This window comes from Carassius carassius, chromosome 28 (assembly GCF_963082965.1).
Source record: "Carassius carassius chromosome 28, fCarCar2.1, whole genome shotgun sequence".
Lineage (NCBI taxonomy): Eukaryota > Metazoa > Chordata > Actinopteri > Cypriniformes > Cyprinidae > Carassius > Carassius carassius.
This window is the reverse complement of record NC_081782.1, coordinates 27,970,689-27,996,363: the sequence shown is the minus strand read 5'-3', so window position 1 is coordinate 27,996,363 and position 25,675 is coordinate 27,970,689. Positions and strand designations below refer to the sequence as shown.

At 36.5% G+C, this 25,675-nt stretch overlaps 1 protein-coding gene across 2 annotated transcripts in view; it reads right to left on the bottom strand.

Moving 5' to 3' along the window:
• Nucleotides 1-25,097, bottom strand: part of LOC132108258 (endothelin-converting enzyme 2-like) — a 57,994-nt gene extending 32,897 nt beyond the window's left edge. The window contains exons 1-2 of one of the 2 annotated variants that reach the window (XM_059514930.1): nucleotides 24,954-25,097; nucleotides 24,779-24,854 (exon numbers count right to left, since the gene is read on the bottom strand). In XM_059514930.1, the coding sequence (XP_059370913.1) occupies nucleotides 24,779-24,811 (33 nt within the window). In that variant the 5' untranslated portion in view covers nucleotides 24,812-24,854; nucleotides 24,954-25,097. Of the gene's footprint in view, nucleotides 1-957; nucleotides 1,062-24,778; nucleotides 24,855-24,953 lie in introns of those variants that run through there. The other variant, XM_059514931.1, reaches the window with a different exon arrangement.
• Between the last annotated feature and the right edge of the window lie 578 nt (nucleotides 25,098-25,675).

Sequence of the window (25,675 nt, the reverse complement as noted above, 5' to 3'; positions counted from 1 at the left end):
TTTGTTGGGTTTTAAAACACACACTTTAAATACTTGCATTTAAGCCCTCGTCTCTAAAAGACAGATGACTATTGAAGGTCTTACACACACACACACACACATATTGTTTAGAGCAAGACACAGAAAAGCACTGGGAGCCCTGTGCAACATGGCTTAAAGTTCAAGCGGAACGCAACACTCAATCATCTCGGCTGTTAGTGTCTCAGCTGAATAAATGTTGTATCTTCACAGCCAGATTTTCCGTAAACTATTCCTCAATGGGCTTTTACAGGAAGCTGTGAATGATATTACAAAGACAAAAACTCTGACTCATGGTGATGTGAAACAAATGCACATGCTAAGCCCACACAAACATGCAGTTTAACAACTGCTAATCACTGTCTTGACATTTTCCCATAGTTGATTGTTTCCTCATAAGCTGTCAGTTAACACTTTAGTTGTTAGTCATAGCTTCACATGCTTCTTTGCAATGGCCGTGGTTGAGAAAGGGGTGTAGATTTAGGAGGTCAGAGCCACAATAACTCCCTCCAGAGGTCTGGACAAGATTCACCAGAATCCTGGGTGGCAGGTCACGGACGTTTCTCAGAGGAAGGAAAACAATGAAGGATGACTTGGTGTGAAATATTGAAGTTATTGAAGTTCCTCTAACTGACACATTCATGCCATGCTATCATGTGAAATTCAGTATTTTTAGTCTCAAAGTCTATCTTGGGAATAGCATACCATACTACAGTAACTATACCAAAAACTTTTAAATCACCCCCCCTCCCATTCTTATTCATTTATTCTTTTTTCCATCCTTCTGGATTCCTTATTATTATTTAGACACAGCTACTGTCTTAAATAATAACATATATAAAGTGTTTTTACAAACTCCAGTCCGGCTCAACAAGCAAACACATTGACCCGTGGTCACAGCAGACCAGATAAAGCCATTGACGGATGACCGAGACTCACCGTTCATCAGCGCAGTAAGACACCAGCAATCCAAAAGCAGAAGTGAAATGCTGCCACTGCCGTGGAACGACTGGAATAAACCACTGACTGGAGAACGAGGGGAGGACAGCCAATGTTTCGCTAACATGACACAGAAAGGGCAGGTCACTCGCTACTGTGGGTGAGGGATAGTGAGGAACTGATAAAGCCCACTTCTGAAAAGGAGACTCCTACCTCGGTTACGTTGGTAAGAGAAACACATGCATATGGGGAAGTTGTAAAACAGTCACTGAAGTTACAGTAAACAGTCATTGTGGCTTGAACCAGTGGTGAACGTCTGGGGATATGGGATAATATGGGATGCTAACCATGTGAAATCAGGAACAGATCATGGCAAACACTCTTCTGCATTTATTTTAGCTGTATTAGCACTTCTAAAAAGGTTTAAAAACATGAAGACAATAAAAGTGCTCAACACATCCCATTTGATTTCGATCAAAATGACTTCAATGCACATCATATCAGAATTACAACTTTACAGAAATGTTGAAGATGGCATAATGCACATTCATTAACAGAATTTATGTTTGACAATGAAATGCTAAAATCTTTGTTCCATCTCACCCTCGATGGACCTCCAGGCTGCCTCTCTACATTTTTGTTCATTTATCATCCTTCATCTTCTATAAATGTCCTCATTCCAGCCTCTTGAGAAACAGCCTGTATGACTCAATAATCTGCTTCTGTTTAGCAAATATTTCTGAAATACTTGTATTAAATATTTAGTTTCAAGCATTCATAGTCCACCATAGAATGACCTCCAAGCTTACCAGAAAACATGCTTACACCTTGAAAACATGTAAGTGTATACATCTTAATCATTATTATTATTAATCGTATTATTATTTTATATATTTTACGAGGTTAAAAGGTATTTTCATCGTAAATAACTATTTCTTTTTAAATATGATATCATAAAAGTTTTTAGGGAAGTTGTAGCACATGACATTTTACAACCATCTAATAAAAATATCAAATTGTCAGATATTTTAACAGACATACTTTATTGACCTGGATGATATCATAATTACATAATAACACGTTTCTGCATGTTGGTCGCACTACATAATTTTTTTGGTCACACCACATGAAATGATTTGGTGGATAAAGGTTTCTGATACATAATATTTTAACAAATAAAAAGGTTTGTTTTTAAGAACAATTGTACCACCCTGACATGTTTTTGGCTTCCTCTCCTAAAATTTTCTGTTAATTTATTGTATTTCAGTATTAATTAGTTTTATTTATATACTATTACAGTATTCATTAATATTTATATTTTTATTTTTTATCTCATATTTATATAGAATTTATTTAAATCTATTACAATTAAATACAACTATTTGTAATAGTTTATTTACTTATTTTCATTCTTATAATAAATATTTTTAGTATTTCAGCATTTTTTTGTAACATTGCATCATGTAAATGGTGTACTGGAGTCAGCGTTTACATGAAGTGTGCTCATTTTGGATTAAATTATCAGAAAAACTAGACGGGTGAAAAAAATCCCAGTGAGGGACCCAAATCCTGCCTTGAGTTTGCAGGCCCGTTCATCGGCCCATGTGTGTGTATAACACACAGCCATGGCTAAAGGTCAGGCCGTCACACACGTTCTCACTGCCCATCCTATCACCACGGCAACAAGCCCCCATCAAATTAACTATCACTAATTAAATCAATATGTTCTGTATCCTTTCAGCGGCCAATCAGATGCGCTCAGCAGGAACAGCTGTGAGGTGGTGTGGGGTCACGACTCACGAGCATCCATTAGTGCACCACGACACAATGATGCAAAACAGCAATATAGAGGTAATAAGAGAGAGAGAGAGAGAGCATGCACATGGAAGTTATGAAACCAGCTATAATTGTTATTTATGAAGGGCTTTTTAAAGCCTTGACGCAATGGAGAAAAACGGAAGGCTTCTCTACATCAGCCATGATACTTTTAAAGGTGAATATGATTTATTATCTAAACATACTCCAAACAGAGCGCAAAGAGTACGATTCCAGTGTTAGGAAAGAGGCTGTTTATTTTGAAGGTCCTTGAATATTTCAATACAACATAAAAGCTGCACATAAAATATCTCCATATATGCTCAGATATCACTAAAACAGCTATCATGAAAAAAAAAAAACAGTGAAAAATACAGTGATAATTTGGGAAATATAAAGGTGTGCCAATGCTTATGTACTGGCAAGTGCAATAATTATTTATAAATTATATTAAAAAATAAATAAATAACAAGCATTTTAAATAATTGATGTTGATTTTGAAATATTCAAATATTATGCAAATATATAACAGGCCTATTAAAATAACAATACAATAATAATAGTCAAGTCAAAGTTTTTTGTATAGTTTTGTTTACAATACACATGGTTTCAAACTGAAAACCATGATGTTAATGTTTATGAAATGCTGCAAATCATCACAACACATGCATATAACGAAACGCGCTGCAAATAGCACTGACCACAATGGAAATGTTTCAAGGAAACCTCAAAGAGTGTCGGACCCGGCTGGGATTTGTTTATCGTGCAGTGGCTACTGGTCAGTGGAGTTGTTGGTGAACTGAAAGGTGTGTTTTTTTTTTTTCATGGTGTTTTTTTAAACACCATGGTTCCTTTTATCTTTTGGATATTATTGCCTAAATAAGCTGAATAATTACATGATTAAATGTAAAACGTTACTAAAGATGGCTAACTTTTTATATCCTCAGCTAAATATAATTTCAAGGTTAATGAAAATAAATTTGCAATGCTTCATTAATTGTGTGCATGTGTTGTGAGGATTTGCAGCATTTCTAAATTTGCATGTGCTGTGAAGTATTAGCAGGCGTTTCGTTATATGCATGTGTTGTGATGATTTGCAGCGCGTTTCGATGTCAAACTGATGAAGATGTTTTCTTCATTTGCTGAAGTTTTTTTCAATTTGCATGTGTTTTTTTAAGTTGCAGCGTGTTGAGCTTTCTCGTCCACCGTGTATATACATATATATATATATATATATATATATATATATATATATATATATATATATATATATATATATATATAGTATATTTCACTTTACGTGAGCATACTGTATGTATGCAGATAAAGTAGCATATACTATATTAGCTAACTGTCCATATATTAATCAGAAATAATATATTTTCATTGGTATATCCATCACACATTTGTGATATTGTACACACATAACAGAATAATATTGATATTAGATTAGATTAAAGTAAATTTGAGAGAATATGACCAGGCAATTTTTTTTTTTTACATACTTTTGAAGCCTCAGGTACTATAACCACTGCCAGTGCATATTAGGAAATCATAAAATACTCTGTTTTCTACAAAATGAAGGAGGTTAACTAATAATAACATAGGCTGTTTACTAGTTGTTCAACAGATTACAAAACTCATGTTTTCGGAGACACGGATCTGATCATTTTTCAGATCAGCAAGAATGTATGTTTTTTTACATCAATGTTACTTTCCACGTATTACTTAAAGAGCACCTTAATTACTTCTTCACAGTACAAACTACTAGCCTAAATAAGAAAATCAGTAAAAAAAAATACAAATAAGAAATACACAAATTACAAGCAGATAAATACAATATAACAACGTTACAAATAGAATAAGGTTTAACAGTGTTATTCAGGTACAGAAATGTAATAAGTGTAAAATAACACTGCATAGTGTTCACTGTATGAATCAAACATTGATTAACATTAATGACAGACAGCAGCAGGTATTTAAAGGCTGCTGTCACTTTAAGACCGAATGCACAGATCTAATATACTGATACACATCTGATTCCTTTCCCAGGTGTTTTCATTCCCAAATTCACTGTTTATGAGGATGATTGCTGAGATGGGTATTTTAATATAATTGTATGTGTCTGCTCGAGCTGTAGGGGATTTCGGTGTTCGTGTGTTGTCTGAAACGCACCTCTGTGTTTCCGCACTTCTGGTGTGTGCGGCTGTGCAAAGAAAACAGTGCGCGAGTATCGAGTTCTCTTTCACCTCTTCTTGCATTGTAATGGTTTAAAATGCTGGACTGTTTAAACTGACAAGACAAAACACATACAAATGACAAACCTTCACTCTATGATGGTTCCATTTTGCAGGTTATACGTAAATTTGAACCCCTATCATTAACATTCAGAAATAGTGTCCCAAAAAGGTTGATGTAATTCTAAAAGCAAATAGCCACGTGTGTATTTCAGTTAACGGCCAACGAGAAACATATGGCGAGATGGAGAAAAAGCGCAGCCTTGCGAGGGGAAGGGAGAGGTTTTCCCAAGTTCCAGAAGCGGTGTGGCACTTTCTCTGCGTGGAATGTGATTGTTTGAAGTGGTTTCCTGAGAAGTGTTTTTGAAAGGAAACAGCTCGCTGGGGGAAGGCTGGCATAGCCCAACCTCTGCCCCTGAGAGCTAGAAATACCCTCTCACTCCTGCCCCGAGAAACCCACCCAAGCCAAAGCCACCTTGAATAGAGAGAGAGAGCTACACACACCGAAACTAGCGCTGCCACACACGTCCCTGCAGGCCCTCAGAGACCATCCGGGGGAAAGATGAAGTAACAAAGCCTGCTTTACACAGACAGCATGAGCAATATCCACATGAGAGGAATACTGAAGAGAGAGGGTGGGAAACACCGCGAATCATCGGCCTGCAGTCCCCCAAATGAAGGTGCTCAGACAGTCTGTAGCCGGCAGACATGGGTGAGGTCCAAGAAAAAATAATCACACACACGGACATAATTAGCTGCACAGTCTACATTGTCTGACTCGATAAAACATTACTACAAATATTCTTTACGCAACAATAGTGCTGTTTTTTTTTTTTGGGGGGGGGGGGGGGGGGGGGGTTGTATAAATGTTATTTGCTGTCCTTGTTTGCAGAGCTGCACAATTTGGTGTTTTTGTGTACCAATATTGCTCCAAAATAATACTACTACTACTAATAATTATTATTATTATTACTACTACTAAGTAAAAATAGAAAACTTGCAAATGTATGTACAAAAAAAGTATTTAAGAGAAATAACACTACTAATGATAACTATATTTACATTGTAAACCCCAAACCCCCCCCCCCACCCCTCCCAGGTCCTTCCACTCCCCCCTCCCACTAACAAACTCTGACCCGCACCAGTCACTTTGTGCATCATTTGTCTGCTCACTACATCATTCAGCATAGAACTAACGTCATTCTACTATCTCTTCAATCAGTTTAAATAAAAGAACTGCTCTCTGAGCCTTTTGTCACTTTTATCAGATTGAATAATGTTTTTTTGCACTACAATCATTTTATCAGCACTGGTTTGCACTCTATCTGCCATGTGGCTTGTGCTGCTTTATTTAACTTTTATTTTAATTTGTATTATTCTTTTACATGCCCTTATTTGTATAGTTGTATTTTAGATTTTATCTGTATCTATCTGTATTTTTAGGCTCTACTGTTAGTGATATCTGTATGCACCATGGGTCTGAGAGTAACGCAGTTTCAATTCTCTGTATGTACATGGGGAACAACTGACAATAAAGCAGACTTGACTTGACTTGAAATGGCAATAAAGCAGACTTGACTCGACTTGAAATGGTAAAATCACAACACTGTTTATGGCAGTCTTAAATTATTCATTTTCAAATGTTAAAGCATCAAACTTTTATTTTGAGGAAAACTGCAGGAAGCCTGTAGAGATTCTCTAAACTATATCACAATTTCAGTTAAACACATAAATATATGATACATAGTGGAATTTAAGTCATGTCTGTTCCATACGCAAAATGTAGAAAAGTATGAGACAAAAAAAAAAAAGTAATAACATGGAGATTAAGATAATAAGACTGTACAAATAAAAAAAATAAAAAAACAAAATAAAGAGCCTGGGAGTACAGGAAATTACACAATAAACAAAAACATTACAAAAGAAGAAAACTTATGATCTTTCTTTTATCTATTTAATATTAAACGCCTATTTTTTTGTTCTAATAACTGTAAACCATGTACAGTAAACAGCCTTAAAATGCGATTTACATTTACTGGAAAAATGTTGCATGAGAATTTAATCTGTTTACAGAGAGGCTTTTTGCTTACTTGTTTTTATATAGTTATATAAAAAACATTCTGTACATTTTAGCATGAATCTAACCAAGTTTAGTGAGTTTTATGCTTAAAACATGCAATGACTACTTGCCAGTTGGCTCAGTTCTACAAAAAAAAAAAAAAAGGTTGTCCCATTGACTGCACTCTTGTATTTCAGAGGAAGTGAGAGCATTTTCCAGTTTGATCAAGGCTTTGAGGAGTGCCCACACACACACACACACACACACACACACACAATCTGTAAAATCTTAACAGCAAATGTCAGGACCTAAGTGACCTTGCCTGATCATTTGAGGAAGTGGAATTCCTTGCAGGGTGTGGATTACACAAACAAAACACACTTACGCACGGAAAAGCATTGCCTCGCCAAAAGGGGATATTGAGCAGCTGGGAAAGCTCTGATAAATTGGATGACACCAGAGCTGTAATTAGGCCAGCGCTCTACAGAGACCTCAACTCACTGACATTACGACCCAATGTTTTTCTGCTCACGTGTTAACTTCATGCAGTCTTTTTATGGTTCTGTAACAATTGCATGAAGTCAAGAGCTTTAAGCTTACACAAAAATGAATGCTATATCATCATTAAGTCACTTTCATGTCATTACACACCCACATAATTTTCGTTCAACTTTGAAACCCAAGAGATTTCTGTCCATCCACTTAAGGTTCAATCCACCAAATTTTTTAAGCTTCAAAAAGTTCACAAAGACATCGTAAAAATAATCCATATGACCTCTTGGTTAAAGTCTTTAGAAGAGACACATCATTTTATATGATGAACAGATGTAACTGAGACACACATATAAAACAGATTAACACAGATACATAAAGCACATCAAATATGGTAAATGGAAGCTCAACTTTCTGAATGCACAAAAACAAATCTCTTTCAGAAAACTTGGATTAAACCAACAATATGGATTATCATCGAATCAAGTGCATTATGGATGTTTTGAAACTTTTGGCGAAAAGAACAGAATGAACAGAAATCTCATTTCATTTTAATAAAAGTATCTTAATGTGTGTTTCAAAGATTAACAGGTTTGAAACAACTTGAATATATATATATATATATATATATATATATATATATATATATATATATATATATATATATATATATATATATTAAAAATGATAATGAAAACGATTTTTAAAGGATTTAAAAAAAAAATCAATTTTCCCTCCATATATTTAAATCCATTCATCTCATATATAGAAAAAACTACACATATAACACAGTTTAGTAAAAATCAGCAAGCACATCAGTTGCCATTATTGTAATATGTATGCCTGATTTCTATATTCTCACTGTTTCTGTAATATAAGCCCAAATGTTATATTTTTGTGTGTTTTTTTTTAAAAACTAAATGAAGTGCAGAGTAAGTTTTTTCACTGATATGTTTGCTGTACTTTCTGCCTCATCTTTTGACATTTTAAGGTGTGGTGATTCAGTTATTCTGTTAAATGAAACAGTTCTTTATGACTCTTTATGAAATTACATTTAAATTCTTTAAAAAAGGGCCCTTCGGTCAATCAACAGATTGGCTCCCGCCCCAAACTCACTCCATTGGCAGTCAGACTGCTTAAAAACAGAGAAATGTTTGGAAGCAGCACAGAGTCACAGTCTTGTTCAGCTCTCAGTCAACACACATTACACTGAAAGAGTTTTAACAAGAACATTACACGCTTTAAGCTTACACCTAAAAACAGTGAATGGGTGAGCGAGCAAAACAAGGGTGTGAGAGAGAGAGAGAAACTGCTGGCCCGAGCTCTCAGTGGTGACACGAAACGGAAGTCAGGGTTCAGCAATCTCCTTTTCCTCTTTTCTTCAATTGATGACCTCTCTCCGAGACCCGCTCTATAACTTGCACATGCACACACAAACACACACACCTGTTATGCAGACAGAGCAAACCACTAATTATCTCTCAGACACTTTACTGCATCCAAACACTGACAGTTTCTGCTTAGCAGGACCCATCAAAATCTTTTCTAGGTCTTGGAACAATGAATCTCAAACATAAGCATTGACTACAACTATAGTCAGAGGGACTTATTAGTCTGAAAAGAAAGTTGCTCAAAACACTAAACCAAGCCTTCACTTAGGAAAGACAAACTACAAATGAGAACTTATTTTAATATCTTAAAAAGGAAATTAAATCGAGAGCAAACTGAGACCCCTGAAGTTGAGAAAAAACTTAATCGGTCCGGACATGTCAGCCATTTACCTTGGGAGACATGTCTGGACCTACGAAATTGTTTAAAAGTACATTTAAAAATGCACTTCATACAAAGAACACATCTTCTATGATAAACACGTTTTCATTCAGTCATTTCACATTTTTTGGTTCAAAGGGGGGGAAAAAGAGTCTTAATACAATCCTGAAATTCATTCAAAATGATGGCATAATTGGCTTGCAATCATCTTTATAACGTTTCCCTATAAAAAGCAGTGAAGGAATTCCTTTTAAAAATATTATTAATATTAAAAAATATTAAATCAAACTCAATGTGGTATAACCAACATGCAGGAACCCATTTGGAGAAAATCCTAAAACAGAGATGCTCTTTAGACCCTCATGAGTCCAGATCAATAAGTGTTCAATTAAATTTGTGCATTTAGCAGACGCTTTTATCCAAAGTGACTTACATGTTTTCTAGGATTTGTTCCCCCAACCTTGCGCTTGCTAACGCAATGCTCTACCACTTGAGCTACAGGAACACTGTAAGGTATAAATAAGTGTTAAGATATAAACTTATTCAGACATTTTTAGCTGTTTGTTCAGGTCAAATGGAGTAACCCTAAGAAATTCTCTTGATATTTTTGTGACTCCAAATGTCATTATATATATATATATATAAATACATATATTATTTAAAAATATATGTTTGAGTACTTTTTGAAGTCGAGAAAATTGAGAAGTTTTTATTTGATGGTTACATCACTTGACATTGTAGTGTCATTACACCAAAACACCAGTATCCTTGAATAAAGGATTTTTTCTAAGTTGTAAATAAAACATCATTAGCGTATTCTCTACAAAAAATACTACTTCAGTCTTTCTAATTAAAAATTTCAAATTTAATTCAATGTTGCTTGATGTTTATTCTAATTATTTGTGATATTTCTTAGAAATTTCTGAGTGGAAACTTCTGAGAATTTCTGAGTTTCTACACCATTTCTACATTTCTAAGAACTTCATCATTTTTTATATTTTGGGGGGCTAGACATAATAGGATGTAAACGCTGCATGAGTAATGCTTACACCAAATGTAGACAGCTTCAAATGGCATCTTGTTTTCATTAACTGCAAATAGTGATAAATGCTATTGACACAAAGAGTAAGCAATACTAAGGCTAAACTGTCTGAGAAATAATGGCAGAAACATCACCATAAACGTACTGAAACAGCCTGTAGTAAACACATATTTGTGCATATATTCTCACCGTCTCTGTTAAGTCAGCAACGGCTTTTGCACCCGGACAGCAGGACAACAAAACAATAAATCAATCCCTCATCCACACAGAACCGAGAACAAATACTGTATGTTCCTCACACGCCACAAAGACAAGAACGACACTGCTTTCCCCGTCTCATGTCCTTTTTTTCCTCTCTCTGTGGTGTGGCCTCCGTCACAGAGGGACCATAAACAGTGAGCAGAATGCTTTCAGACAGACCGGAGGGACGAATGAGAGCAGATGAATGCACAGAAAACAACACAAGCAGGGGAGTTTAAAAATCAGAGGGTCTGCGAGAGTAGGAGGGAGTTTGAGACACGGAAAATAATAAACGGGGGTTTTCTGAAGGGATGATGATAGCAGGAAAAGTAAACAGTTTCGCCAAAGAAAAACGCCTGGGGCGGTTACTTGATTCGTGCAACATCACGACAAAGCAGACGACAGTTCCTCTGCTTTAATAAATTAAAGTAACACCCAGAGAAAGAGAAAAAGTGAACTTTAAAAAGTGGTTGGTGCACATTGATCCATGGTGCTCATATGGGGAATGCAGGTTCAAATCTTGACGCAATATTAATTCATCTTTTAATGTTAAGTACACAGAGCCCCTAAAAAGATATGGAGATGGTAAAAAAAATAAAAAGATGGGAGGAAAAAAACATATTTTACTGATTTAGCATTCCCTCGCAAAACATTTGAGTTCACCTGAGAAACTTTTGTGTTTGTGATGGAAATAATATGAGATGGTCTTGTGATTGAACACATATGTTCTGCAAGCAAATGCAGATGTTCTGCAAAACAAAATTGTTGTGGGAACGCAATAGTTTTGCGAGAGAACGCCATTGGTCTGTGAGTGAGTATCACCATAATGCATGCACTCGAAAATTAGTCTAAATGACTCTTGCTTTGTTTTCCAAATTTAAATTGAAACTATTTTCCTGAATCATTAGTTGTAACATCTTAATTTGAATTTCACAGAATAGTCATATGTGTTTAAAAATAAATAAAATACAAGCAGAAATAACATGGGGTCAACCATCACACAGTTTATAACGTGCATTTACATCAAGCTATTTAGAGTATCCAGCGGGACATAACCGCACTCACTCCACAGAAACTCCCATTCAAGATCGCCCCACCAGCCCCTATTCCCACAGTCCTCTGGCCACTCATTCATAGGGACTTCATTCAGGCTGCCGGTTTAGAGTGTGCTAACCTTCTGCACCGTTAGAGGGGGCTTCCATTGTGGCCGGTTAAAGGGTACAGGGACAGAGAGCCGTACTGTTGTGGTACAAAAGGCCATTCTGTTCTGTGCCGGCGGCTCATCATGGCCTGATGTAGTTAGACACTTGAGTGCACTTCACATGAGCCCCCCTTTCCCTGAAAACCAATAAGCAGAACGTATGAAGACCTGCTGATAGCTGCTCTTTGTGAAATTATGTTTTTGGCAATAAAGTTAAAGCAAAATTCCATCTCCAACCCACTTTACTTCCATAATGTGAGTGTAACCTAACTGTCAATGTTGAATAATGGAAGGCAGGACTTGATTTTATTTGCAGGGAACTGATTAGATCATAAAAAGTGGGTGTTTTATAGTAGAATGGAGGCAGGTGGTTGAACGGAGGTGTAGAGAATTAAGGCAGACTGGTGACACTCGCTGAAAAGGAAAGTTGCACAGGTGCGACAAGTTACTTCATTTTGATTGCACTGAAAAATTTTTGAAATAACATGCACCAGTGATTTTTATTTTTATATTTTATTCAGTCCATAAAGTCTGAGACCACACTGAAACTTTATTTAAAAAAAATACGAAGGAATGATGTAGATTATAATTCCCATAGCTAAAACAGTAAAGCACTGGTCTAGAAAGATCAAGGTCATTGGATTGATTTCTAGGGAAAGCATGAACTGATAAAACATACACCTTTTAATGCAATCTAAGCTGTTTTAGATAAAAGCACCTGCCAGATGCATAATATAATATGCAATATTTTAAGCACATTTGTGACACTGATCATGTGAACACCTTTGTACAACATGTTATCATAATCATGCAGCTCGTTGTGCTGCTAGTGAAATTGTGAAAAATCAAATACTAAGACATTTGGAGAGAAGTATCTGTGAGGAATTTCATTCAGGATTTAGACCATATCACTGCACTGAAACTGCAGTCATCAGACGGCTCTTATCATGATCATGGTTGCATCATATTCTCAGAATCACTTGTGCTTAATGCTTATAGTACCGACCACCACTGGTGTAGTCCGGGGTATACGCTGGTATGCGGCGTATACCTACTTATTTTTCAGTCAGCATTGCGTATACCCACTTCTAAATCCCCCCTGATGCGCACCAGTCAGTAATATCTGTGAGCCAGATTGCCCATTTTTTCCTCAAGGATGGTGAAGCCATGACCCACCCTCCTCTGCCTCTAATTGGCTGGTACTCGCTGCTTTCACTGATGAGATTGGTTTACTTTAGGCATGAGGACTGATGAGCCAATCAGAGGCAGAGTAGGGCGGGTCATGCAGAGGAAAATATCGCTACTACCTCAGGTGCCAGTGAAAAAAAAAAAAAAAAAAAACTCAGGTGCCGGTGCCACTTGACTACGATAACGGGTCGGCAGCAGACCAAACAACAGATGAAGAAACAACACAAGCGGCGGTGTGCCACTCCAGTTGATGGAAGACACAATTCTGAGGTAAGTTTTAAGGAGGTTTCCAAAAATTATCATTATTTTAACTACTGGCAAATTGCCAGTGGCCATCGTGCTGCCTCTTCTGTGCGTTCTAGACAGTGCAGTGTGAAAGCTCCTGCAGAAAGCAAATTTGTCTGGAATATACTGTAGTATGAGCAAAGGTCAGAAACCCAGCTGGGTTGAGAGAGTATATCACTGTTGATGTGTTGTTAATGCATACATTTTTGTTAATTGTTAACTAAATATTGTTGTAACATAATGATTTACCGGTAAATGAACATGTTAAAAACAAAGCATTAATTCAAAAAAATGATGATATTCAATATTTGTAGCGATATTTATATATATATATCTAACGAAGTATTCTATATAAATAGTGTTCAGCTATTGAAAACCAAATAATTTCAATTTTATGACAGTGCACTTTTAAGTTTAGCTGATTGGTTTTGATGTTTGGAAGAGAATGATTTGTGTGTTTTATTTAAGATGAAATATGAACAAGGATGCATTGTCAACATCAGATTTGAAGTATTTTATTTAAATAAATGTGCAAAAAATAATCGAAACACCATGTTTGCCTCATGATAAATACATTTTACATTCATCCAGGCTGCTTGTGTGACCAGTAGTAACTACAAACTGCTCCTAATCAAGTCATGATCATTTTATAATAGTGAGCAAGTAGAAATGACAGATTTTTGGGTAAACTAAATCATAGTCTTACATGTCACTGTTTCTAAAACAGGGCTTTTTTCTGGACTACTTAAAAAAAAAAAACCCTGAAAACTGAGAGTATACCCACATCTCCAGGGACCACTACACCACTGCCGACCACAACATTGTCTTAAATAAGCTTGGAAATTATACAAAAACCTTCAATTGTAGTAACATTGAATACAATGTGTCACTTTATGAATGGTTAGGGTTAAGGTCTTGGTCTTCAGTTAAGAACCTGGGTGTACTATTTGATAGCAATCTGTCATTTAAAAGTGACATTTCTAGCATTTGTAAAACAATGATTGTCCATATTAGAAATATCTCTAAATTACGGTGTCAAATTGCGAAAAAACAAATTCATGCATCCATGACCTCAAGATTAGATTATTGCATTAATGTGTGGATGTCCTTCATGTTTTACTAAAATATCTAATTAAAGAAAACATTCTGAAGTTAATAAAAAATCTTTAGTTTATAGTTTCAGACTGAATGTTTACACTGAAAAAAAAGCATTTGAGCTATGTTCAACAGCAGTGTTAATGTGGCCATTCAGGGTAAAATTGTACAAAAAGGCATCTGCTCAGAGAATATACATTTTCTTTTCCGTTTGTTATGCCACCCTCGGTTTGAGTGTGTCACTGATTGTTTTTGAGAAAGAGAGAGAGTATATTCCTCAGGGAGCCCGAATGACGTCACCGATCTGGGCATCAAGGTTACCTCACTCCCCACACACAGACCACGAGAGGAAGAAGGGAGGAACGGAGGAAAAACAGAAGGAAGGAAGGAAGAGAAAAAGAGTCCAAAGGAGAGTGCAAAGAGTTTTGATGGGTTTGCATAAAACAGGATTAAAAACCCCAGATCACCTTCAGATTCAGTCTCATATACACTTTAACTTGAGCACCAGACCATTATTCTTTCTTTTAAAAACACAAACTGCTGAATAACTCACATTTGAAAGGAAAATGTAGGTCTCTGTGCACATATAAGAGCTACAGTGGAAATGCACCACAGGAATCATGGAAAGGAGCCGTCCGAACGTCACACTCCACTGTAAGAGCTGTTCTTCACAGCATATCGTCATCTATTAACTGCTTACTTCCTGTCTTCCTGTGAATTTCTGCTCGTGTCACCATGACAGACTTCAAATAGCTTCCCTTCTGCTGTATTAGCTTTCACACAGGTGTGTGCATAGAAACCTTACACTGCAAAAAGCATCTTCCTAATCAGTATTTTGTACAGTTGCCCAGTACAAATAAATTAACACTCTAAAAAAAATGATAAGTTTACTTGAGAAGAAACAATGTGAAAGAAGTGACTTTGACTTTGTGTAAGTGAATGTGTAAAACTGTAAATAATAAAATATTTGTATTCATAAAGCACCTTTCATACATTAAATGCCGCTCAAAGTGCTATGGAAGTTACACTAAATAAACTAAAGATATATTTTCTGGGGAAAAAAATGTATTAATATCCTATGCAAGTTTTCTTCTCAAGTGAATTTATCTTGTTTAGATTAAGGCTCTCAATTTTTTTCATGTAATTAATAGCCTGAATTTACATTAACTGCGAAATAAAAACTACAGTATGTGAGTAAAATAATTAGCTTAAAATGAAGAGAACAAATCATAACAATATTGTTCAGACCTAATAAGCAATCTGTAAGTGATCTTAACTGTAACTTTGCTGCGGGAGGATGTGATTAAGACAAAGAGGAATTGAGTTCTTCACAGACGACAAGCTGCTAACTAAAAGGAGAGATTGCAATGCTCTCTCTCTCTCTCTCTCTTCTGTCATTTTCATGCCAGATCTCAGGTACTGCAGTGCAGAGCTGGCAGAATGTTAAACAAGCATATGATGGGAACATGGAGGAATAATGGGAACACAGAGAAATAAAGAAAGTCAAAGGAAGGTATGAAATTGTACACGGAGGATAAAGACAGCAGGGTGCAATGCTGAAGGACGGAGGCAGATGAATATAGTATAGCTGGTTTGAAAAGATGAAAGGATGACATGGCAGACAGGACAGACCGGTCCCTATATCCATATCGACCCATTTACTCCCTTAACCTTCTCATCTGTTTACATTTATTTCAACAGCTGAAAACATAATTAACACAGAAGAATCGCTGTGAATATTTAATGAGTTTTTATAATCTTATGAGTACTGTTTGTAAACAAACTTTCAACTTGATAACACTTCAAACATCCTCTATGAAAAATATTACATTACTTATGTTTGGAGGCTCCGAGATGACAGATAACCATAAATAAATGCAATGAAGACTCTCTGACTGACTGATATATGAACTGAAGAGACACTCCTGACAGTTTACTGTGATTTACTTCTCTACAAAAGCAGACACAACATCACTATTTTTATTAAATAACAGTTGTATTTATGAAAAGTCTGTCTACTTTGTGAAACAACACAAGATTAAAGTTTCAGGAATGTCTCTCCAGCAGGTTTAGATTAGGTCAGAGGAACAAATTAAAAGAATCCAAAGGGAAAATAGGAGGTTAATTGCAAAATTACTCTCATCATATTCATACATCTATCACCAGAGCCTCTGGGAAGCAAAACAACAGGAAAGCCAATCTTAAAAAAACATGAAGGTTAATGCACGCTTCTGGTCTTATTACACGATTCATCTGTCGGTTTTTCATAAGTTTTAATAATATTTCAGGAAATGGATCTGCTTCCAGTTTTGACTGACATCTCCCAGATTCTCAAAAATAAAGGTTCTAATTTTTTTGCTAGAATTTTTCATGAAATATCTCTAAAGATCTATTTCAAGTAAATGCTGGTTAATGCTTAATATGATTAAAGCGCACAGTAGTAAATAACAACAGATTTTTAAAACAAGTGTAGTTAAGATACATTCGTTTTCAATTCTCTTGTAATTAAATAATAAGTATAGCTTTATAGTATTTGGCCTTTTTGAATTATAACATTTAAATTGTTATCGGTTTTTCATCAATGTTGGTGTCACGATCGTCAGCTGGAGTGCCCGTGAACTCCAGTAGAGGGCACTCCACCAGGACTCTGGCATTTTGCGTCCATTCCCATTTCCCTGTGTTTGTTCCTTCCGTGTCTGATCTTGGATTGTTTATACTGACTGTGATTCTCAGCTGCCTGCCCTGACCTCTGCTTGTTACTGTTTCTGATTTTGGATATCCCCTGACGCTGTTTTCTGCTCTCTGCCTGTTTGACCATTCTTGATAATAAAGAACTGCACATGGATCCGAATGTCTCTGACTCCATGTTGCAGTTGGTGCATATCTAAATATGTAATATTATGGAAGTAAAATATTATATTTATTTCACAATTTCATCAGCATCCAGCATTAAATGTGCTTGCCTGTTGAGTGGTGTTTCCCCTTCCCTTCTGTAAATTTCACAAATACATTGTGTAAAATGGAACCCAGACTCACTATAAAAAAGAGCCTCTGGCAACACTTCTGCAGAATGATAGCACGTGAAATGAAATGTGAAACATACAGACAAATGTTTAGTGAAAGGACCTAGGGTTAATTCTTTATCACAGTTTGAAAACAACACAATACCTACACTAAACCTACTCTAAATCTACCCAATAGTTTTAAAAAAAAATACATTTTCTGAAGCAACCATGCCATTTTAGCTTGCTTCTGCAAGTCCATGAGCTCATTTACTGAGTAGCAAGACTCATGTTTCACCGGACTCGTAGCCAAGTGCACCGCATCACAAGTGCAGTGCTGTACCGGGTGCGCTACCAAGCAAGTTTACCATGTCAGAAAATCAACACATGCAGCTGGTAGTGTTGCAAAAACTAAAAGGTTAGTTTAGAAAAATCCTGAAAAGGTTTTTTGAGGTTATACCATAGTATTGCACAAGGAACTGCACACAAATATATCTTTATTAATCGATAATCTGCTTCTGTAATCATAATTTTTGTGAAAAGGAATGAAAACCATTGGTGTTTTATTGCCATTAGCATTCACTCCAGCTGGAAACTGCAGTGAATTGGATATAAAAGTACATTTTGGGAGTTTTGCAGAGATGTATAGTAGATTAATTCAAAATTTGTGTCTGTGTGTCTTATTCTGTGGCATTAAATTATACTGTTTTTATTATAATGTGCATTGGCTATTCAGGTATCTGCTATTTAAAACGCATACTGATCAACTACAAGCCTAGATGTCTAGAAAAACCTAAATCCCCAAAAAACTCTGGTCCAATTAAACATTATTCAAAAGACCTTCTGTAAGAGACATCAGATGGCGACTGAGAAGGTGGATTGCTAGATCACTGACCTTAAATTGGGCCCTGAACACACACACTCACACACACACACCGGTACAGATGGAGTCTTGGCGTAGACAGGAAAGAGTGGCCATCTCCCTGCTCTCACACACCCAACGACAGGATGTACCGCCACTCCTGAGCCCTGAGCAGTGCTTCAGGGGTCACACAGGGGATGACTAGAGAGCACTCCACCGCCAAAGAGCTTAACAACGAGCCTTTCCCACAGCAAACCACACCCTGGAGTCTCCCTGTCTTTCTGATCTGGAGCCAGTTTTGCTCTCTCTTTAACGATGGTTACGGTTTGGATCAGGATTTGAGAAGCTGCTCCTAGATTAGAGCAGGAAAGGGCAGCTGCTACTCAAATATCATGTTATTACTACCACCATACCACAATATGCACTGCTAAGCCTAAACATGGGCTAAAAACAACACTTTTCAGAAAATGATGGGTTAATTTTCAGTAAACATTGATGGAGATATTACGCTTGAAGGATAATTATGCAAACAGGATGATGCTGGTTACATAACCTCTTTATCTTCAGGACCACATAATCCAGTAACTGTAGACACAAGCCAGTGTGTCTCTGGCCAAGTCAAACATCAGCAAAGCCTGGCCCAAAGTTTACTGCAAGACCCTACAACAACACTACTAAACAATAGCATCATATAAATGCGTGAAACCTGCACAAAATGGATTCTGGTACAATCTGCATGATGTAGAAAGTGCAGAAACAAAGAGGAAGGCAGTAGAAGATAAGATAATCTGTCAGTGGCTTTATGCCCTAGAGTTCATGCTGAACCAGAGAAGCAAATGTAGCGAAAGGTTTGATGCAATAGACTCCAATGTACTGTAGTAGCACCCAATATGAATAGCAGAGAGGAGGGTCATTGCTTTTGGAAATCCAGTTTGCCATATTCCCAATTAATTCAAACTGTACTGCACCATCAAAACGGTTATTATACATTCTGGTCTGGCAAAAGAACCTTAACTCTTTCCCAGCCATTTTTTTTTACGTTGCCAGCCACCACCAGCATTTTTGATCATATTTACAAAAGTTTAATGGCACCCAAATAATTTTTTTTAGGAATATCTGAGCATGAAACAAAGAAAACAACAGAAGAAGAAACAAATTATATTCTAGCTAGCTTCATGCAATCTTTTTTTATCAACACCTGAATGTGTGTAAGTTTCATGGGGAAAAAAGCTACATTTTGAACAAAAGCTAACAAAAAGATCAGATTCAGAACAATGATCAAAACAGATTGCTTCCATCAACACATCCAAAGCTTGCACAGTCCTAAACCACTTCATGGGTCATCATTTCATTTGGTACGCTACGCAGTTTTGATTAATTTAATAGTTAATTTTTGATGATTGTGTTATTTTACATATAATTACATATGCGATCGCTTGTTTCTGCCAATTAGATGCACCTATAATTCAAAGTATGAGGACAAAAAATATGCCTGATGGGATCTAAATAAGTCATATATCATAAGTCATATGATATAGTTAAGTACTATGATACAAGCAAGAGAGTGCCATTTTCCTGAACAATAGTGCAAATGAGATACGAATATACAACCCCTTAAAAGAACAAGAAGTTATTATCGAGTGAGTTATATAATAGGTAAAATATTGAGCTTTCTTTTTTTTTTTCTGTTCCACCAATGAAAATAGTTCCATACAAAGCCAGAGCAGGACATTTGTGCATGAATCTGTTTCTGAACAAATCTTTTAGCTCGTCTGTTCTAAATTCCTCCTCACAGATTTCCCCTTCTCAGGGAGTAGGAAGCAATGAACACTGTGTAGGGATCATATCATAGCCACTTGCTTCATTTCCACATGAATCAGCCATTTTCAGCAAAGCATTTGAATTAATGATTCAATGAAACACTCAATAAGACATGGACTTGCCGTCACCTACTGGTGGTTTAAGTGTCATAATTATTAATCCATCATAGGCCTGAACTAGCCAAAGTACCAGCATAAAAAAAAAAAAATTAAGAAATTAAGAAAAAAATTTTTTTCATTAAAATAATTAATGAAAAAAATCTACAAGGTGTATATATATATATATATATATATATATATATATATATATATATATATATATATATATATATATATATAATAATTTTTTAAAAAATATATATATAAAAATAATTTTTTGTCAATGTTTCACACAGCCCTATTGTCATCATTTACCTCCCCTTCATACCGTTCCAAACCTGTATGAGTTTCTTTTTTCTCTGGAACATGAAAGAAGATATTCTCAAAAATGTTTCAGTGTTTTATTGTCCATACCATGGAAGTCAAAGAGGTTCAATACAATGTTGTATTGGAGCCATCTTACTTTCACTGTATAGGCAAAACAAACAAACAGTGGAAACTTTTAAAATTATTTATTTCGGGTTCCACATAAGAAATAAAGTCAAATGAGTTTGAAACAACATAACTTTGAGGATATGATGACAGAATTTCTTATTTTTGGGTGAACTATCCCACCCTATTTCATGAGAAAACATAGCTATTTTTACATTTTGGAGAAGCAATGATTTCATATTAATATGTATGATTTCATTTCTTCAATTTTTTGAAAAAAAGGCCCACCACTAAACCTAATCCTTAGTGGGACATAGGCAGATTATGAAGTCATATGAAATTTGCCACGAATTTTGCAAAATGTAAAAATGTTTCTATTTTGGAACAACATTCTACAAAACTGCATTGGTTTCAGATGATTTGCTAAATTTGTATACTTTACTGAAACTGTTGAAACATTCACTAAAAGAACAAGGGAACATGCTCTACATTCAGTATGTTGTTGAGGGGGAAGACGATGAACATGAACATATGACATTAGTACACCGATCTGGAACACAGTGTACGACATGTTTCAGTCTGCAAATAAATTCTCTTGCTGATCCAGATAACAAACTTGTGTAAATGGCTCTCTCTCTGCTAGCAGTAATTGATTTACAGCATCTTGGACAGGCTAATTAGAGCCGCTCCATCATGACCTCTGAGCACTCCTCCCAGATGACAGAAACAGTGCGTGTTTTCATGAGTGCATTCACATCTGCTCTTGGCTACACTGAGTCTTAGTTATTAGTGATGATTGCTAAAGATGGGTGATGGATTCTCAAAAAACCCTTATCCTACGTATTGAGCTTTAGCGAGTCCCACACTGTTTGATACGGACATGAGTGATATCTGAGACTGTGTGGGCTGCTGAGGAGAGGAGTGCTGTTAGACGCACAGTTCTTGCCTGGCAAATACACTCTAAAACAATCTGTACAAATAGGCCACAACGTATTATAATAATTTCAAGCAATTTTCCACATTTTACAAGCGTTTTACTCTGTCATGAACTGTTCCCTCCTGGTGGAATGACCTGCCCAACTCAATCTGAGCCGCTGAGCCTTTCCTCATTTAAAGACAACTATTCCATCTTCATTTGACCCTTGATCTCTAGCACTCTCTATTCTAATTTGTTTCATCCATTTGTTTTTATTTATTAAAAATATTATAAAACACTTGACCCTCTAACACTTGCACTCTCTGTTCTACTTCTTTTCTAACTATTGTACTTGTTTTATTTTTGTTTATTATATAAAAAAAGGCCCTCTAACACTATAGCATTCTCTATTCTTTTTCTATTCTTTTTTGGCTTGTTTTATTTTTATTTATAAAAAATATCCTCTAACACTAGCGTTCCCTATTTTTTTTCTATTCTGTCAACTTGTTTCCTTTTAATTTATTATATAATAAACCCTTCCATACTGCATTAAACTAATCAAAACTTGTCACCACACTTACATGTTATTACTTTTTCTAGATTTTGATTGCTTCTATTGTCCTCATTTGTAAGTTGCTTTGGATAAAAGCGTCTGCTAAATGACTAAATGTAAATGCAAATGGTTTATGTGTATTTTGAATTTTACACTGCATTGTTTTTTTTGTTTTTTCCAATAAACCCTCAGCTGATCCATTTCTGTTTTGTTTTCCAAAGTGTATCCTCATGTTTTGTGTATCCTCATATTTACTCTGCCAATTTCATATATGTTTGTTTTGTTTTGTTCAATTCAATTAAATGTTTCCACACATAACAGACCTAGACTACATAACATATAAGTTATCTAACAAAACATTTTATTTTGCATTAACACGACTCATGATTTTATAATAACCTCTGATGTTTAGGTTTATCTCAAACCTAGAATCAACAAACACTCATGAAATTATATTGCTATTTTAAAAAGTAACCATAATTAAAAGTAAGATTTTGCAGGAAAATGGCATATAATTAGAATATCATCAAAAAGTTGATTAGTTTGACTAATTCCATTCAAAAAGTGAAACTTATATTATATGTATATTATATTCATTCATTACACACAGACTGATATATTTCAAATGTTTATTTCTTTTAATTTTGATGATTATAACTGACAACTAAGGAAAATTCCAAATTCAGTATCTCAGAAAATTAGAATATTGTGAAAAGGTTCAATATTGAAGTCACCTGGTGCCACACTCTAATTAGCTAATTAACTCAAAACACCTGCAAAGGTCTTTAAATGGTCTCTCAGTCTAGTTCTGTAGACTACACAATCATGAGGAAGACTGCTGACCTTACAGTTGTCCAAAAGACGACCATTGACACCTTGCACAAGGAGGGCAAGACACAAAAGGTCATTGCTAAAGAGGCTGGCAGTTCACAGAACTCTGTGTTCAAGCACATTAATAGAGAGGCGAAGGGAAGGAAAAGATGTGGTAGAAAAAAGTGTACAAGCAATAGGGATAACCGCACCTTTGAGAGGATTGTGAAACAAAACCCATTCAAAAATGTGGGGGAGATTCACAAAGAGTGGACTGCAGCTGGAGTCAGTGCTTCAAGAACCACTACACATAGACGTATGCAAGACATGGGTTTCAGCTGTTGCATTCCTTGTGTCAAGCCACTCTTGAACAACAGACAGTGTCAGAAGCGTCTCGCTTCTAAAAGAACTGCACTGCTGCTGAGTGTTCCAAAGTTATGTTCTCTGATGAAAGTAAATTTAGAATTTCCTTTGGAAATCAGGGTCCCAGAGTCTGGAGGAAGAGAGGAGAGGCACACAATCCATGTTGCTTGAGGTCCAGTGTGAAGTTTCCACAGTCAGTGATGGTTTGGGGTGCCATGTCATCTGCTGGTGTTGGTCCACTGTGTTTTCTGAGGTCCAAGGTCAGCGCAGCCGTATACCAGAAGTTTTAGAGCACTTCATGCTTCCTGCTGCTGACCAACTTTCAGGAGATGCAGATTTCATTTTCCTACAGGACTTGGCACCTGCACACAGTGCCAAAGCTACCAGTACCTGGTTTAAGGACCATGGAATCCCTGTTCTTAATTGGCCAGCAAACTCGCCTGAACTTGGTGTATTGTGAAGAGGAAGATGCGATATGACAGACACAACAATGCAGAAGAGCTGAAGGCCACTATCAGAGCAACCTGGGCTCTCATAACACCTGAGCAGTGCCACAGACTGATCGACTCCATGCCACGCCGCATTGCTGCAGTAATTCAGGCAAAAGGAGCTACAACTAATGAGTGCTGTACATGCTCATACTTTTCAGTTGGCCAAGATTTCTAAAAGTCCTTTCTTTGTATTGTTCTTAAGTAATATTCTAATTTTCTGAGATACAGAATTTTGGATTTTTCTTAGTTGTCAGTTATAATCATCAAAATTAAACGAAATAAACATTTGAAATATATCAGTCTGTGTGTAATGAATGAATATAATATACAAGTTTCACTTTTTGAATGGAATTAGTAAAATAAATCAACTTTTTGATGATATTCTAATTATATGACCAGCACCTGTACCTGTTAGGTTACATCTATATCCTCGCGCGACCCCCCAGCGCTCTAGTTGCCATGGTAACGTACGCCAGTCCGTAAAGCGTCGTGCAACTCGAGATGCTCTCGTAGCCACTCCCTGTAAACACACGAGCGAATAGTCTCGGACAAAGAGTCAGCGAATAAAAACCAGTCGCTCTTGTGTCGGATAAAGCGCTATACAGAAAGGACGCTGTGGTGTTCTGGAAACCGCTCGGTCGGTGGAAGTGTCACTTAGAAACAGAGTTTGTATGCGTCAGAGAGCAGCACTAACACGCATCTTCTTTCGAGAGCATTTTGACTGTTTATTTCCCTTAAAAGTGTTCTTTGTGATTAATGACGCGGAAACGACTGTGGGAAACCCGAATATAATTAAAGCAGTTGTTAAAATAAATACAGCTGCGTTGTAAGCGAGTATAAAATGATTTGTCGTGAGTTTCGTTACATCAGTGCTTGCGCAATCCAAGAGTAAACATTAAAAACAGACGCGCGATAACCACTGACGCGATATCTCTCCAAATGTGCAGAATTCGCCTTATTCCGTGCCAAGGCTCAATTGAGCCCGTGCTCTGCCCGTGAGACGGCTTGCAGATGTTTCTGGTGTAATGAAAAGCATCAGTGCGACTCACGTTATTTCGTAAATCTTGCAGCGCTACACTCATCGTGCAGCATCGGCGCTCCGCACGCGACTAATCCATCCTGCGCCTGAAACAAACATGATCAACGAGTGTTAAAACCAGCCTTCATCCCTTCACATCTGCAAACACTGAAACAGACTGACAGACGCGATGCGTTATAGCCTACCGCTGAAGGTTTTCAGAAGACGGCGCGCATGATGGGAGATGTGCCACCGCCAGAGACCAGCACGTCCTCTGCTCTGTGTATTACAACATAGAGAGACGTCTGAGGGACATAGATAGAGATCAGCCTGTGCTCTCTCTCTCTCTCTCTCTCTCTCTCTCTCTCTCTCTCTCTCATTCCCCCGCCCCTTCGCTCCGTGCCCGTGATTGAAGGCGCGCTCTGGATGGATTGGGTTGATGACTCTGTCAGGCATCAAGTCAGATGATGAGCGATAATACCCTCTCTCTTCATGTACTATTAAAAATCGTAATTTCCCCAGTATGTAGTTCTTGAGCTGTTATGTGCTTCTGACGAGAAGAGACGTGTTGGTTTGTGGAGCATCACTAGAGCTTTCTAAAGAACCAGCCTATACTAAGCAGCTGGAAACCATTTAGGTTCTAATTTAAATGTAATTAAAATTAACTAAGAATTATTATTATTTAAAAGTGTGTGTGGCCGAGATACATCTATTTGGAAATCTGGAATCTGAGGGTGCAAAAAATAAAAAAAATAATAAAAATAAAAATAATCCAAATACTGAGAAAATTGCCTTTGAAGTTGTAAAAAAAAAGCAATACATATTACTATTCAAAAAATTATGTTTTCAAATATTTACGGTAGATCAAAGCGTGCACATTCAACAGGCCAGAAGCTCAGTGTGGGTGCTCAACCATAAAACAGTCTCA